The sequence below is a fragment of the Astyanax mexicanus genome, chromosome 10, assembly GCF_023375975.1.
Source record: "Astyanax mexicanus isolate ESR-SI-001 chromosome 10, AstMex3_surface, whole genome shotgun sequence".
Lineage (NCBI taxonomy): Eukaryota > Metazoa > Chordata > Actinopteri > Characiformes > Acestrorhamphidae > Astyanax > Astyanax mexicanus.
Window position 1 is genome coordinate 10,706,113 of NC_064417.1, and position 17,781 is coordinate 10,723,893.

Below are 17,781 nucleotides of genomic sequence, written 5' to 3' on the forward strand. Positions count from 1 at the left end.
AATTGCTAAAAGACAATTTTGTAAACTAGGCTGGTTTTATAAAATGTTTTACACAGTTTACAAAACCACAAACCCAAACTGCAAAATACCTCATATATACTCATACACATATACACTTTCTCTACCAGCTCCAGCAAAACTCTTCCTCCTCTCATTCTCACCCATCCTCTTACTCTCTCTGCAATGTTTTCCATTGTTACTGTAAAAAAGCTGCTCACTTGTGATCTTTTTAGATTTGTTTTAGTTCACATGTGAAGACAGATGTAGGACCAGAGTTAATTTAGTGATATGTTTAAAACCCACTGACTAGATAGCCGTGTATTTTTTGCATCATGCAAATACACTGGCATCCAGGTATATAACAATAATACACTACTAATTTAAACATGTAGATAAAGTATCGATTTATCCTAAACTCCAGCAACAGTTAGCATTAAAATATTGTATTAATATTATAATTATTAATAATGTTGGCAGTATTTTAATATGAAAAAACGCGACTTCAGGTCAGATTTTTGTGTCTTATGCAGATAATTGTGTTCAGTGCATTTAAAAAGGGACCTTTTCAACTGTGAAATGTGTGTAAAGCAGAAAATGTGTTTGGGGTGTTTGAGATTTGAGAATAGGGTATATCCTCTGTGTGTCAGTTTAAATAACTGGAAAAAAACGGTAAACTGTGACATATCTGTATCATCTTAGACGATTCATGCATACTCTCTCTCTCTCTCCTCTACAGAATCCCACCCTGCTGCCCAAAAATTTGTGACACAAAGTCACCATCACGCTAGGAATGTAACAAATGTTCCAGTGTGTCAACAGCACTGTGTCAAAGAGCAATGTTAGTGTGTGTGTGTGTGGTTATGTTTGTACCTGGGGTACTCCCAGCCAGTCGTCTGCCTGCTGCATGGCCTCCCTCGCATTTTCCACTGGCTGATTTGGGTCCCATGTTTCCCAGTCTGGACACAAACCTGCAAAAACAGAGCGACACACAGTTCAGACTCTCCCATTCTCTGTAATTTATCTGTTTATAACATTTTATTTTTACCAACTCACAGCTTGTGGATATGGGTGTACGAAAATATTGAAAAAACTTTTTTGACAACAGGTTTGATTTTTAATAAATAGTTTACATGTATGATTGGTGTAAAACCAGGGATAGTTTAGTGCTGTTTTAACCCCACCCACTAGATAGCAGTGTATTCTTTGCATTATGCAACAATAACATTGATTTAAACATGTAGATTAAGTATTAATAAACCCAGGGTTAAAATCCATGTACACTGAGCTGCTACTGTTGGGCCCAGAAGCAAGGTTGGGATTTGTAAACAGAACACTTTTGTTGTACCGCACCAGTACACATAGCAATGCATGTAGTTTAATCATTTTCAATTTATTGAGAACAGCCCACATTTCACACAAGTGCTGCAAGAAATGAAGGCTGTGAGCTGGTGCTGCTGCAGTGGAATTCAGTCCTGAGGTTTTGGGCTGCCTCTCTAAGTGCCTCTGTGGTGCGTCACCAGCGGACAGACTAGATGAAGCTAAAAGTCACGATTAACAAGAATGCTCTCAAGCAGCAGGGAGACAAATGAGCCATCCACTCAGGAAACAACGTTAATTAAATTCTCACAAATCCTTTTTAGGTCCCTGAGTGTTCTGAACTCCTCAGGCTGTCTGAGGGAGGACGGGTTTGTGTAAACCTGTTGCTGGATGTAAGATGTGAACAATCTGCTGTGAGGGTAAAGAGGTGCTGAGGAAAGCAGAGCCCTGTATGGTCACAGCAGTAGCTGTTCTACAAGAGCTGCTTCATGTCAAACACAACTGCAGTAAACACACACACACACACACACACACACCACCTCAACCCCCTAACAGAGGGAACGACAAAGCTAGAGACAACAGGGCCATTCAGAATGGTAAGAGTGGTAACTTCAAAAAACAAATAAAGCCAAAATGTAGTCGCTCATATTTAGCGTTTTCTTTGTTTTTTGGTTCCTTATATGTTTTTGATTTTCATTGCTGCTCGCTGTTTTAACCACTTTGTACATCAGCCACCAGACTGTAGATACTCTGCTGAAAAATCCAGCATGGCCAGCTCAGGAATGATCAACCTGACCAAAATAGTTAACCATCAGAACTAAACTTGATCATTCTAGTTGACCAGAGAACGATGTAACCAGCAAGATCAAGCTGGTCAACAAGTTCAGCCAGCAGAGGCAGGCACTGCCAAAACTTTTTTTCAGTACATGGTATATTTTAGCCTAGATGAGCAACTTTTTAACCACCTTGACCATCAAAGACCATCTTAGACCAACTAAAACCCAGAATACACTCCTTAACCCCTATATTTTTGTACGTCTTCTCTCTCACCCATGTTCTGAGATGCCTTATTCCTGTTGTTCTGTCCTGATGCTTCTTTGACAGCTGGATGCTGTGTGATTGTTGATGGGACTGCTTATCACAAATGAACTTTACACCAGTTTAACTCCCTCCAGAGTCTGAACTCAGTGACATCTTCACAAATCATGTCTTGCTTTCTTAATAAATTTAGTTTTGACCATTACTCCTGTTGTGTTATTTGTTGTGTAATCCCCTTTTGAGTCTCTGTTCCTCTCATGGTTTCTTCCTCCTGCTCTGAGGGATTTTTTCCTGCCATGGTCACCACATGCATGAGGCTAATGTAGCTAATGTAAAAAGATAGGTAATGCAAGCTTTTACTTCAGCAACTAACATGGTGCAAACTGCAAGCCTAAATCATCACACAAGTGCAGCATGAACATATCCAGTGACCTTGTAGTTTTAAACCTTTATCATAAGGTCATTAAATATATGTCTGTATGGTTGAGGAGAGGGTCTGCACCTAATTTGGATACTAAATGGTTTGGTTATAAAAAGCTTTGCTCAGGGACTCGGGTCTGCTGAAAGCGTGGCTTAGTGTGAGCCAACTGTCCAACTGTCAGGGAGGTCTGTGTGACAGCCTGAAGGCATAAATAGCCCAGAGAGCTTCACCAGGACCTCCAGCAGGACGGCACTGCTGGGCCTGAGGAACTGCCCGCATTGCTGGTCATGGAGTGGGAATAGTAAGAATCTCCCGCAATCAGGCCTCTGCTGGGGGATAGGTATGAATCTGAATCAAAATCAGAGCCAAAGACTAAGTCCAAACTATTAGCCTTAAAGCTAAACTGCAAACAACCTGCATATATTGATGGTCGATTACCAACTCCCCAGCTCATACCAAAAATACTGGATGGAGCAATATCATTCCAAAGAACACAGTTCCACTGCTCCACAGCTCAATACTAGGGGACTTCATGACCCTGCAGTCCATGCCTGGCATTAAGAATGATGCCAATAGGATCACTGCTACAAAATGTGACTCATTGCTCATTAAGAAGAGCCATAAATGAAAAGTTGCAGTGGGTTTGTTAAAGCAGTCAATTCTCTAAGGTGTGCTGGGTATGTTGGTGCCAGGAACAGGATTGAAGAACACTGGCATATTGGCAGTAATTCTCTGTAGGGACAAGACAAGCTGTTTATGTACATTTGCACATTTGTCTCAGCAAGGAGCGCAACTAAATGTAGCTAAATGGATTCATTAGATGAAGTATACTCAAACATTAGTTCATACAGTGAAAATAAATAACATTTAAATCAGTGTAACTCGAATGCAAGTGACTCATAACACCCTTACACATCATCATAGTTTTGTTCTGACAAAATCAGTGCAACATTAAAGTTCTAATAGCCTCTTTAAGAACCCTCTGGTGGTTCTGCAGTGATACACACCTGGAGCACAGTTATCCACCAGCGCTCCCAGTGCCTTGCCGTCCCTCCAGTCACGGTTGAAGTTGTTGATGGGCAGCTGGGGGACTTTGTTCTGGATCCAGCCAAGCAGACGCTGCTTAGGAGTGAGTTTCTTCTTCTCTTCGTCATCATCATCGTCCCACATGGGCATGGAGATGGAATAGTGCAAGATGAGCGTCCAGATCATACCCAGAATGAGCTTCAGGTTTCCATCCACAATGGCTTTACTGTCTGTAAAGCAGAGGAAGAGCAGAGGAACTGTCAGTGCTAAAATGGTTCTACTAACAGAAGGCCTGAAGAGAATGAAAACAAGAAAAGTCAGGATGAACTAATAGATTATATGTGCAATAATTTATCATTCTGCAGTTTTATATTTTGTGTATCTTGAAAACAGGAAACTTACTGTGTATTTTACACTGTAAAAGATTAAATAATCAAATTATTTTTTTTTTACTGATTGAGAGATTGAATTGTTCAATTAAATATGGTGACCTGGCTGTGCCTTATGTTTGGGCGGTGCAACCCTGCTCACTGGTACCTGATAAAACTTTTCAGCATATTGGATGTGTCCTCTTCTGTTGCTTACTGTCAGTGTGTTGTCATTCCCAGACTACCATCTCTTGGTTATATAGTTATATTTTCTGTAGTGATTAACTGTTTGTGCTAAATGTTGTATGCCAGATTGCTTAGTTCACACCAGCATTACTACAGTCCTATACTTCCAGCTTTGGCAGGTAGTTATTGTCAATTAATGAAATAAACCAAGTCATTTGTTCACCTTCACTAAGATTAAACGATTTAAGACTTAAATAAGATATTAAATATCACTGTACAATGTCAGAGTTCAATCATGTCTTGCTAGAGCTGTTTGGTGTAAGGTGGTCAAGTCTTTTCCTGTTTTTGATATTCTAAAAAAACACAAAAAACATTTAACTTGTTTAGAACTTCTTTTAAAGCATATTACTTTAGAAGTTTATTTAATTATTAGAGGCAACAGAATGCCTCATAGGTGAGCTTATCAAGGCTTTCAGTGTTCTGTATATGGATAAAATGATAGTTATTAGCTCACAACCTCCTTTTACTTATTAAATCCATCAACAGCTAATTATTTCCTGCTAAATCAGTCTCTAATGGTGACCTGTATGGGCTAGGACCTGCTCAAAACGCGTGTGGTGGTGCTACTCATACACACCACACCCTTCACACACACTCCCAAAGAAGCAGTCACACTCGGAATTTCTCTGCCTGTCTCTGAGGAACATCACTGACAAACTTAGTCCTGATTTCCTGTATCTTCCTATAGCTTTGTAAAGGATATGTTATTATATCAGAAAGCCTATATGATATTTATCTGTAGTACATGAGGGCTAGGCCTGCGTTAAGCCAGATAAACACAACCATGAAGACCCAGAGGCATTTTGTTACTGTGGTTTTCCAAAATATTTATCCCAGCTTGTCTAAAAGTAAAACATGCTAATGAATTAACACAGTGGTGTGTGTGTGTGTGTGTGTGTGTGTGTGTATGTCTGGCTATGACAGCATTAGCGAGCAGGGAAACCATCTGTCCTAAATGACGGAAAAGGGTCGGTTACACACACTTGCCCCTCCTGCAGGAACTAAACACATTCCTGACCTCCTGGCCCTTCCACACACAATTATGCTACAAGTGTCTAACCTTCACACGGACACACACACACACACACACACTGCCCCGCTATTTTAAGCATCTGCTGAGTGTTTGAGCAAGTGGATATTTTACTACTCATGACTCACCCGCTAATAATTGGCATGCGCCAATCAACAGAGTGTGTTTATCTGCTCAATGTTACAGGTCACGGTGACACTCTGACACTATACCAATCTGGTGACAAGCATGAAAAAATGTTTGAAATACTACTTAAATACACTAGACTGGACAAAAGTATTGGGACACCTGGATATTTTTTTTCTTCCATAATCAAAGATTTTAAAAACGTTTACCCTGCTTATGAATAACTAATATGAGTAACTGTCTTGACTACCTAGACAGGCTTTCTACTAGAATTTCCCAACTTATCCTAAATCCTAAATCTACCTGATGGAGTATCATCATTCCAAAAACACACCTCAACTGTTCCACAGTTTAAACCCTGGCCTGGCATTAGGCATTTTCCATCTGGTTCATGTTAATCCTCTCCAGATGATCCTTTTCTATTAACAATACTTATGTACAATATTATTATTATTATTATTATTATATTAATAGATATTAATAAATTATTAAATATATTATTATTCGTTAGTATTTCCAAACCCAAATTATCCCTGTCAGAGCAGTAGATGGTCTGCACTGTCAGCGGGTTTGATTAAGCTGCTCATCATTGTGTGAACTAAGAGACCAAGCTGATCTTATTAGGAGACCTTGCTGCTCCCGTTCTGCCTTTCACTCTAAGACCTTTATTGCTTTCTATAATAACTACACAACACAGTACTGTACTTTTACTTTCAGTCTTTCTGTACTATATTTTAGGACTGCTTAACTACTTAAAATACTTGCAAAATTGTGAAAATTTTGTTCTTCAACTTCAGGTGTAAAGCTTAACATTTCACACTTCTTCTCAAGTTCCTTTATACATAGAGCACTTTTATGTTTACACGAGTCTGGGTCAGTAATACTTTTTTTGTGTGGTAGTGAGTTCATAATTTGATTCAAATTTTCTTCTAAGGAGAAATATTACACACTTTTACATTGTGTTTCGTTTTCTTTTAGTTTTATCTGGCAGTGACAAGTAAGGGTACTTCTAGAAAGAGCTATCATATCCCCCCAATGCTATCCAACACACCAGCTGTTGAGTGGTGTGGCTATTTTCCATCATACTAAAACATGGAGTCATGCAGGGCACTGGAACACACTCCATACCATTGAGAAAACGAGATGGATACTTGTCTGGCAGTGTGTGTGTGTGTGTGTGTATGAGAGAGAGAGAGAGAGAGAGCAAGAGAGAGAGAGAGATAAAGGTTCTATAGCAGGTCTGCTTACAGTAAGGACCCATGAGGACAACTGAATTAGCCTGCCCCTGAGTTCCCCAAAACCTACCTGTCATCTTAGTGTGTACAATGTTTTGTTTAAGCCACCACAAACATTACATCTGGCCACACCTACTGTGCACTAGGGGTGGATGATATGGCCCTAAAATTATATCACAATATTGCAGTAATGATACTCTTGGCGATATGACAAAACACTGAATTAAAAAATAAAATTTAAGAATACACTGCTGCATAAAAATGAACATTATTTTTTATTAATGCATATGATATGATATAGCACACCCCTAACTGAGATATTAAAAATAAGTATTTTATCAGATTTGTAACAGATGTCAATGATCCAGAATGTCATAATACTAATAATGCACTGCAAATATCTCCATATATCCAGGACTAAAGCAAAATTAATTATACTGGACAGATATAATCTGTCTCTAGTAGATATATAATCATTATATATAATATGAGAATATTGTGATTTTTTTCTTTTGCTAAAAACAGCTAAAAAGTAGTACCCTGATGTGATTATTGGGGGTGGGTGATATGGCACGATATGGCAGGGTATAATATTGTTCACTATTTAAACAATTTTGGCGATATTATTGAGTATGATATGATATGGCACACCCCTACTGCACACCCCACCCCTTTTGGGTTGTCCAGTTCTTCACAAAGACCAAAGTATACTGATCCATATTCTACACAATCTACCTAGGTTGTTTTTTAATTTAACCCTGTGTGTCATTGATGGGGGTCCCTAGAAAGTTCTATTCGATTCAGTCTAATTCATCTGGCATATCTTTGCTTGCTCTGTCACACTTTTAATATAAAGAATATTTAAAAAACATTCTGTTTCCTAAAGAACCTGTCATAGAAACTATTTTTGAAAATGAGGCATAGGAGTAAATATCTTTCAGAGTTGGAAGAGCCTGTACACATAATGTTATTGTAAAAGAAAGATTACTCCTAGAAGAAATGCCCAGTAGATTAACCCCATTCCTAAACAGAGGAAGCTGTTGCTTGTTTAGGACTGCTTAATCAGTGTGGCACAGCCTTTAATGTATGGTCATATGCGAAAGTTTGGCCATACTTCTACAGAAAACATTTTTACATATGCTATTTATTCCAAAAAAATAACATATTGGGAAATGACCACCTTTTTTTAGTACATTCCACATTATGATGTACTGTTTTCCAATAATAAATAAATAAACAGTAGTTGTGTATTAAAAGGTGCAGACGTTTGTCTCTGTGGAGGATATGTCTTACTTTTACATTACCTCTACATAGTTTTACCACTAAAGCTCTGTGACTGTTTGACTGTAAACATGTAAAAGCTCACTCACCTATTGACACCAGTTTGATTCTCTCCCTGTCGAGAAACTCCAAAGCCACAGAGACATTTTCCAGTTTCATCTGTCTGAAGTTGGGTCTGACATGGTGCTTCCTGTACATCTTTTTCTGGCTGAGCACCTCCAGCAGGGCTATGAGCTTAAGGCCATCACCCAGGTCCCTCTGTAGGTCTGTGACATTTTTGTTGATGCACTTCAGGTGCTCATTGCACCACCTGGTGAAGGTGTTCTGCTGGATCTTCTTCCAGGGCGCATCCTCAGCCAGCTCTTTTTCTGTTGCAGGCATCTCGTCGTCTTCTTCCTCCCCCAGATCGGTGGCCTGGTGGTACTGGGGCAGCTGGTCGTCCAGCGAGGTTTTGTGGCTCATCATCCTTTCTTTGGGTGCTGGAGGCTTTTATAGCTCAGTTGGGCTGGAGGTGAGATTTTGTTGCTGTGCGGTTCGGCAGGATGGTGCGAGCTGCTCCAACAGGCCAGAACTTTGATGAGGTTAAAAAAACAGAAAGATTTTCAAACCTACTTGTTAAAGGGACACTTCTGTCAGGACAGTGATGAATGAAATAATCCGATTTATGGTTTACAAGCCAGCCGGTCCTCGTTTTTAATTGGCAGTCTCTTGTCAAAAGTAGTCGGCCCTTCTTAATGGAGTTGTGCTGTACAGCCTCAGTTTGGAGATCAGTCGCTCTCTCTCTCTCTCTGTGGGAATAGGGGCAGTTGAGCTGTGCTCGCTTATAAACTGTCGGGTTATAAGTGCTGGCACCCCCTTCCCCCGTCAGGCTGCAGGAATGCCGCTGTCATGCTCCACACAGGAGAGATGAACACACTCATGCAGGATTGGTCAGAAGCACATGAGGAGCTGCTATTGGCCGGAGCAGCTGAATGACAATGAACTTTATTTCTGTTTGAAATAGATAGGGGGAGTAGTATGAGATCATCAGACTGAAACAAGTGTCTCTAAAAAAGAAAGTGACGTACAACTCTGAGGATCGCTCCAATAATCAAATCTTAAGCTTTTAAACAACTTACATTTCTTAACTGCTACAAAAAAGAATCTGTTTAAATTTCACAAGATAAGACAATACTGTGTTTTTACTTTAGCTTTTTAGTTGGAACTACAACCAGAACATAGCTTCAAATTAATGGAACTTAATACACACTGAGCACTATAAAACTGCATGGCTAAATCATCACACACTTATGGAGGTGTTCAGTAATCTCTAATTCTGGGGTTTCTGACATTTATGATTCACTGTTATCTAGAACATGACTAAAGTATGGATACAGTTCAGGATTAGTATAATTAGTCATTAGTCCTAATCTAATCTAATATTATAATTAATAATCAATTTTAACACAAAAAACAGGTCAACACTGTTGCTTTCCAGACTCTGACCCACAGTGACATTTAACTATAAGAATTGACCTAAAGACTGTTAAAGCTCAGATGTTGCTGGTTTCTGATTTTACTGTGGGTTCTCCAACAATCAGTGTTCTACCTCTACATTAGTGTTCAGCAAAGAACTGTTAATAACTTCTTACAGTTTAATATCAACAGGAGCCTTTATCACTCAGTAATGATCATCTAATCAGTGTACAGTCCTGCCAACTGATCAGCAAAAATGAATAGGAAGGATAGTGGAACAGCTCTATAATTCATGCAATTCCAATACATTCATTTAGCAATCTGTTTCCCTATTCTACCTATTTGTTCTCAGTGCCTCGTTTTAAATGTCAAGGCTCCTGGAACTCTAACAGTGAAGTGTTGAGCTTGTTGACAGTGTAAATATGGTGATTTCTTTGCATGGGTAACGCTATACCCTAAGTAGCATTGTAAGCCTGTTGGGAGCATCAACTAAAGGTTCTGTTTTTCCGAAAAGCTAGGGGTGATTGGAGATTGTGAGCTATTTGACAAAAGTTTTTACTTATTATCATGTTTTACTACACCCCAAATTAATTTTACCGCAGATTTCTTCTTTATTAACTTGCTGATAAATGAACATAGACCACCAAAAAATGAAACACCAAAATCAACAGTAGAAATTAGAAGATGAGGTGATGATTGGTGAATAAAAGAATGATCCTGCTTACAGTTTACAAACCTAGTGAGAAAGATCTGCTGAAGCTGAGAGGTTTAACACTAACTGATAAAAAAAGAAAAGAAAAAAACTTTAGCTTTAACAGAATAGTTTTCCAGGAGACCATTCATATACCTTTATGTATTCATGAGGACATGAATAGGCTGAGGGATAACGGGTGTAGCCCAAATATAATTCAGTTCTATATTTACTTCCATGCCTCTATGTATCTTGTCCCTTTGGCCTGGGATGTAGGAGGGGTTACACGTGTAAATCAGGTTGAATGATCTGTCGTTTAAAGATATTAACTAAATTAAAAGGGCTTACTGGACCTATTTTACACAGCGGTCGCCTGTGATCTGGCTGACTCCTCGAATTACTTTACTTTACTTTACGCAATCACGGACCTCACCCACTCACTCATCCCCTCACCCACTCACCCTGACCCCCTCACACACCCCCTCACTCACTCAGCACAGCCGGGAACTCAGACTCACCACCTGTTTATACACCCTGATCAATCAGCTCGGCGCGCGCTGTTCCTCCTGACCGCCGGCAGAGAAGCAGTGTCTTCACCGAACCCATCAACAGGTGTTGTGCCGAATTCCGACTTGCCTCGCGCTCTCGTTTTTCTCTGTTAATAAAATCCATTTATCTTTTTTTTTTTTTGCAGAGCTAAAAACAGAGCCCTGCCTGAATCAGAGTTGCTCTAAGTGTGTGACCTGATCTCCACATGCCTCATTAACCCCGTCACTATACTGTATAACCCAGCATTTACTATCTGAAATATTCTGCCGAATCGGTGCCCTTTCTGTCCTCAGGAAAACAATGTGTAAATGTGCACACAAAATAACTTTAAAATACATTTATTTAATTATATATATGTGTCTTGTACATTGACCTAATTGCAAAAGTAAAATATATAAAAAAATAGCATTTGTTACCTGTCCCCACTCTCTATCTATAAACCTCACCATAGTCTCTGAACCTCACTATGAAATATAATTATTAAAAATAAAAATATTAAAATATAATTATTAAAAGAGATGTATTTTTTCCTGTTACCTTAAAACCTTATCCCATGTGAAACATCTGGAACATTTTACAAGTCACATCTACAACAGAATGTGACGTTAGTTGGTTCTTCTGAAGATCACGGGAAGATCAAAATTAAGTTCCTTCATTTGTTATTCTGTATATTTGATCTTATTTTAACTATGGCTAAGGAGGTCGAGTTCCAGTAACAGAATGAGTGCTGTCCCCTGGTTTATTGATTTAATAATGTGAATTTTATTTAATGTAAACCACTTTTTTACAATTCTGTTTGGTTCATCATTTATCCATTTATTTAATAAATTGCATGATAATAAATTTGATCAATTTCAGGTTTGGGTCTTCTTGAAAAAATAAAAATAATATTTTTCTGTCATAAATATCAATTATTTGAACATGCAGTCAATCAATTTAATCATCTTAGGATTAGAAAGTAAAGCTGCCTGAGTTTTGGAAAGTTAAATATATGTGTTATTAGATAAAGAGTTGAAAAATCTAAAAAAAAAAAAAAAAGGTTTAATTTGGAACAGTTACAACAAGCATAAGGCACCCAATCGGTGGAATGGCCCATATAGAAGTGAACTGAGTAGAGTTTATGCTAATATGAATACTTCTACAATAACTACACATAAGTTAGGACCTAAAGTTTTTTTTTTTTTTTTTTTTTGTAAAATATTAATTTAATATGCAGGGCAAGAAAACTGCTGACAGATTTAGATTTTTCTGTTTTCTTCAACAGGAATACAGTAGTTTTTACTGCATTTAAGACATAGGCCACCATGAAATTTAAATATTAAAACTGCCTTAAACATTAAATTAATATTTTACAAAAAAGTCTTTAGGTACAGGCCTAAATTGTGTACAGTAGCAACCAATAGCATTGTGTGTATCTCTAAGGGAAATATTTTTGCTGTACTGGATAATGCTGTATAATATGTTGTTTATGAAGCTAAATGTAAAGGTTATGTTGTGGTTTGTGCCGTATTATCTGGTGTAATGGATTCATCATTTATGTACTGCAAACGTTACAGTAGGCAAGCAAGACGCTGTAAGGACTGTAAGACTTCAGTTCTTTGAAGCGTCTGCACTGTATACTGGTTTGCCTTTACACCCCAAAGAAAAAATATAGACCCGCCAATTGTCTTTGTATAATTTGCATCCTGCTTATTATAATTTGGAGATTTGGCCTGAAAGGATAAGTAGATAAAACTGTTATTTTCATATGATGTCAAGGTTGTGGGTTCGATACCCGGGTTTAGTGGGCCACCGTTTTGGATTCTTAAGTAATGCTTTTAAATCAGGTCAATGGGCCCCTAAGCAGAATTTCTTTTTGGCCAACCCCCCATACCCCTACATCAGCACCAGATGATTTATCATTCCATAGGCTAAACTGTGTGTGTAACGTGCCCAATATTATTAGCATAATTCATAGTTAGCAGAAATCATTCCGTCATTAATCATTCTTGCTACTTTCAAGTACAGAGTGGTGTATAAATATTGCATATTACTTAAACTATTTACATCAAAATACAAGACACAAGAAAGTTATTTGACTGCAACACAAGTTTACCTTTGGCAAAAATGAAAAATAATTTTAAAACCCTTCAACTCTAATTCTGTAACTATCTAGTAAATTGAAGCATGTTTGGACTTTATCACTAGGCTAACTTCCAAACATGCTATTCCACTGAGCAAAAAAACTTGCTACATTACAGTTTACTATTCTACAGACATTGTGTAATAAAACACAGTACTGCCAACATGTCATGCATGTACTAGTCGGTTACATCCTAGCCTAAATGTTTTTAATCATCAGCTTTATTTACCGTAATCCATTATTAGCTACCACAGCAGCCTGGTTAAAACAGTGCTGATATCTTTAATACACCTCTACAAGTCTGTATTTTAACAGCTTACCTACCATTTTATTTGGTAGCCTATCTAATGTTACTGTAGCTTCTGGGCTCATTTTATTAACTCTCCAGAACATAAACTGAACTGAAGCTGGATTAGTATATTATAAAATAATGTAATTTTGGACATGCAGACCTACCTTTTGTCCTGCTGTTTTTTTATCTTCTTCTAGCTTCTTCTCTTTCCTTTTCTCTGCTCCAGAGGGAGAATTTGTAGCTTTGCTGACTTAATACTGCCCCCCCCCCCACTCCTTAGTTATCAAACGCCAACCCCCCAAAGTGCTACATATCTACATTTACCCAACAGCGGCAGCAGACATTTTTTTTCATGCTATCTTGGTGCTCTTGGGGGCTTCCTGGGGGAGTAATTCAAGTATGCCTAGGGCCGGTTCTGTCTTTACACTTACAGCTCCCTGGGCATCACAGCCACGGCTGCCCACCGCTCCAGGCACGTGTGTTGCCTGGCCTCTATAAGGCTGAAAGAGCAAGTTAATCCAATCTCTGCTGCAGAGTACGCCTGTATGTTAGCTGAATGCTACAGTATCTATTAATGCAAAATTATGGGATCAATATTTGGCAGATTAACAGATATATGTATTTGAATCCTGTTTCTATTGCTGAATTTTTGTCCAGTACTTTTTACTTGTTAGGTTTTGTCATTATAATTAAATGTGGGATCAAGTCAGTGGGCACACTGGACTTTGCTATAAGCCACTTCTTTTTCAGAATTTATAGCGTATAATTTAATAATCACAGATTACCATTTATTTGTGAGAATGCTGACACTCGACACAGCTCTGAGTGGTTGTGCCAGATAATTGATGATAATTGAAAGGTGTGTGCTGTTTGTATAAATATTTAATAATTGTGTAGAAAAATGTATGATAATGGTTATTTATAATAAAAAACAACAGGAATTGCGAGTGTAATGTTGTTCCCATACTGCAGCATGACCGTGGCACACAAATGGGATTCGGATTCTGGCAGGAAGTCAGAAAGTAAATGTACTCCCAATCCACATTTAGCCATGAGGGAATCCCTTCCACCATTCCAACATTCAGCAGCAAATTTCTACCAGCAGTTTTTCTCCTATTTCTCCTATACTGTGTGGGTCAATTGTGTGTGCGCAGCATAGCTGTTTATTACATTTAATACAAATACTGTAACAATACATTTCTCAAGATTTACTCTAAATATCACATTTTCATTTAAAAGTATTTTATGTTTATTTTATTTGGTGTACTTATGTGATTTTGATAAAACCATTTTGATGTCTCCCAAAATGTCTCCACCCACACACTGTTTTATTAAACAAAAATATCTGCTGAATGTTAAGCAATCAGTAATAGTAATTTCATTTAATATTTATCATATTGTCTCTATACTTAGCTGAAATAAAGATTAAGCTGTCCACCTTTTTGTGGTAAAATATCAATATGATTAAAATAATTTTAGAAAACTAAAATGTATGTTTGAAACAGAACTGGGACTATTAATGAACTACCAAATTTCCATCACATGACCACTGCCAATGCTGTCCGTGTTCACTCTGTCGTGCATCTTTCTGTTGAGAGGATGCATGCATGCAAATTAAAATATAGTAAATATAGTATCATTAATTACCAAAAGCTACACTATATACATCGTCAGCCTAGACTAAATATAGGATTGATGAAGATTTAGGCTAAACATTTTTTAGGAAGGTTACTTTTCCTTCTTCTGTCTGGGATCTAGTAAGAAGCCAGCACCCTGTGACCTAAGTAATTCTGATGTCTCAAAATAGAAACAGATCTCACAGGAACTCAGGACCAAGTGCTGAATATGTCTACATGCTCAGAACATGGGAAGAATTTTATAATTAATATGACATTTAAATGAAGCCAGTGCACACTGAAACACAATACTCTTTCTTATACTGTACCTAAATGTAGCCCATTATATTTTCCCAAATTATATTTCCGATTTAGAAGATTTTAATTTAAACTAAAAATGTATTTAGCCAAAGACCAAACATTAAAGACGATAAACTAATGGTAATTTTGTTCATTTTGTTAGAACTAAAACACTACAGTCACCTGAGCTGTTAAATATCTCTTTAAACCTCTTTAAACAAACCTAAACCATGTTAAACCGTAGGAAACCATGTTCTTGTCTGTGAGAGTTTCATTTCATTTTCACATTACAATTCTGTGGTTTATTTTGTCCACAGGATGTTTCATCCTTGATTTCAGGACCGCTGGAGGAGCAGGTGTGTGGATTTTGTTGGAGGTGTAGAGCAGACTGCAGGTGTACTTATACTGACTGTGGATAAGATTGGGTGTAGATCAAATTAATATCTGCACTTTTGGAGAAACTAAGTTTTTTAAGTTGATTTTAGTTCAGTTTTAATTCCAATTTTGTTGCTGAGCAGAGACAGGCAGTGTGTCCACTAGCAGTGTGTGTAATAACTAAATGTGTGTGTGATGGTGAACAGAGATTTGGCTGCAGGTGTATTTTGGGAGTGTCCTGTGGTCCTACACTGACTGAGTCACTCTCATACTGACACTCCACTGACCTCTGCACCAGAACAGGCACACAGACTCTGCTCAGAGTAACTGCTTTAAAACAGCCCTCAGTCACAGACAGGCTAAATATACAGCACCACACTCCACCACTCTAAAGTCACCGCTTTAAACCCCAAACTAACTTTCACAAAATTAACCTTTTAATAAAGCTTGTATATCATTAATATCCAGAGTGAATATCTAATAACCAAAAAATTATGTTTAATATCAATAATATCAGGAAATCATAAGAATGTTAATATCCAGAATTTGAGACAAGAGGACATATGATGAAAGTAAGGACATAAAAATGGAGACTTGCTCAGCATGGAAGACAGCGTCATTTCCAATGAGTGTGCGTGTGTGTGTGTGCGTGTGTGTATATCAGTTTACAGCTGGAAAAAATAGAAATAGAGTATGGTATGGTATAAACCCCCTAGGAAAACAGTACTTGTCAAACGTTTTACACACATCCTCTCACTTAAATGTGTTTTCTTTCTTTTTTTTTTTTATTTTATAAATTTATAAATTTAATATTGAAGACATTAAAGCTATACAGGAATATATGCTAATTTGTTTGTAAACAAAAGTTTTAAACAAACCAGAATATGTTCTATATTTTAGATTATTTTAAGTATCACATTTAGCTTCGAGAACAGATCTGAACACTCTGGGTATTATAATCTCAGTGTCTTCATGAGGGAGAGTCACCTGGAATAGTTTTCTCAGCATCTTGAAGGAGTTCCTGGAGGTGTCGAACAATAGTTGCTGCTTTTCCAGCTCAAATCACCTCAAATCACCATCTCAGTTGATATTGTTAAGGTCAGAGGATTGTGGAGGACTAACACATTTTTACTGTTTACTATACAATCACGTGGTCCCGTAATTGTTTTCATATCTTTAATAATAATCTACAATGTAGAAAATATATCATGAATATATCATGAATAATACTGTACATACAGACACACATAAAACACTTTTAAAATAAAACTCAACAGTGATTTATTTTATTCATAATTCTTTTATTTGTTTTCAAAACGTGTAATATATTCCAGATTACAAAGAAATCACACAAACACACCATTAATAAAGATAAATAATCAGCAATGTAATAAATTTAAACTAGATCAGTGAGACACTCACACTCACAATGCTCAGAACACTGACAGTATATGTTTTAAGGTGTACAACAGTACATGGCCGTTGTTAGATTGTTTGTTTCAGAAAATGCAACTCTGTGTACTTTTCTGCATTAATGCTGCATTACAGTAGTGTACTAACTAAACCCCACATCGTTTATTTTATCTTTGTATAGAGCACAAAGCTTCTGTTTCTTCAAAAAATATATGTTTTACACCTTTTCACTGTGTGGTCCATTTTCTTTAAGGTCGACGCAGTGTATGATTAAAATAAGATTTTCGTTTTAATTGGGATGTATGAATGTAACTCTGAATTTTAGTGCTTGACAAAGGTTTGCCTATGTGGTTCTATTAGCTATTGTTTATCACGCAGTGCCATCTAAGGGGACTGGCGATCACAGGTGAACAGCTTAGGCTTGTGCCTTTACCCTTTATCAACAAATGTCCCTGCTCCTCAAAGCCCTAGTCTTTTGTGGATACAGATTTTTTACTAAATCATGATTACAGTGAGCTGTTAACACCACCTGTTTAAAATATCATCAGTTATTTAGTTTTTGTTACTAACCATTACTAACCATAGATGTTATCCATCCCAACATGTTCTGGAATGGTTTGCAGGCCTAAAAAGCAGAAAAGGGTGCATATAAATTAATTAATTAAATAAAGTTGAGCGAAGAAAACTTAAATATTGTGAGTTCATACTGTCAGTACAATGAAAAAATCCAAAGGAAATGAATTTGCATTTTGCAAAATGTTTAAGAACGTTTTTTGATTTGGGGTTGTATTTTGTATAGTGTATATGTTCTCCCTGAAATATTTAAACTCAGAACATCTTTAATCATTTAAATAAGTATATATAAATATATATGAACATA

The 17,781-nt window shown here is 37.3% G+C and overlaps 1 protein-coding gene across 2 annotated transcripts in view; it reads right to left on the bottom strand.

Moving 5' to 3' along the window:
* flnca (filamin C, gamma a (actin binding protein 280)) overlaps positions 1 to 8,991 on the bottom strand; it is a 34,616-nt gene extending 25,625 nt beyond the window's left edge. Inside the window, exons 1-3 of one of the 2 annotated variants that reach the window (XM_022683935.2) lie at positions 8,178 to 8,991; positions 3,784 to 4,032; positions 871 to 968 (exon numbers count right to left, since the gene is read on the bottom strand). In XM_022683935.2, coding sequence (XP_022539656.2) covers positions 871 to 968; positions 3,784 to 4,032; positions 8,178 to 8,553 — 723 coding nt within the window. In that variant the 5' untranslated portion in view covers positions 8,554 to 8,991. The remainder of the gene's footprint in view (positions 1 to 870; positions 969 to 3,783; positions 4,033 to 8,177) is intronic. The other variant, XM_007241088.4, reaches the window with a different exon arrangement.
* Positions 8,992 to 17,781: the final 8,790 nt, after the last annotated feature.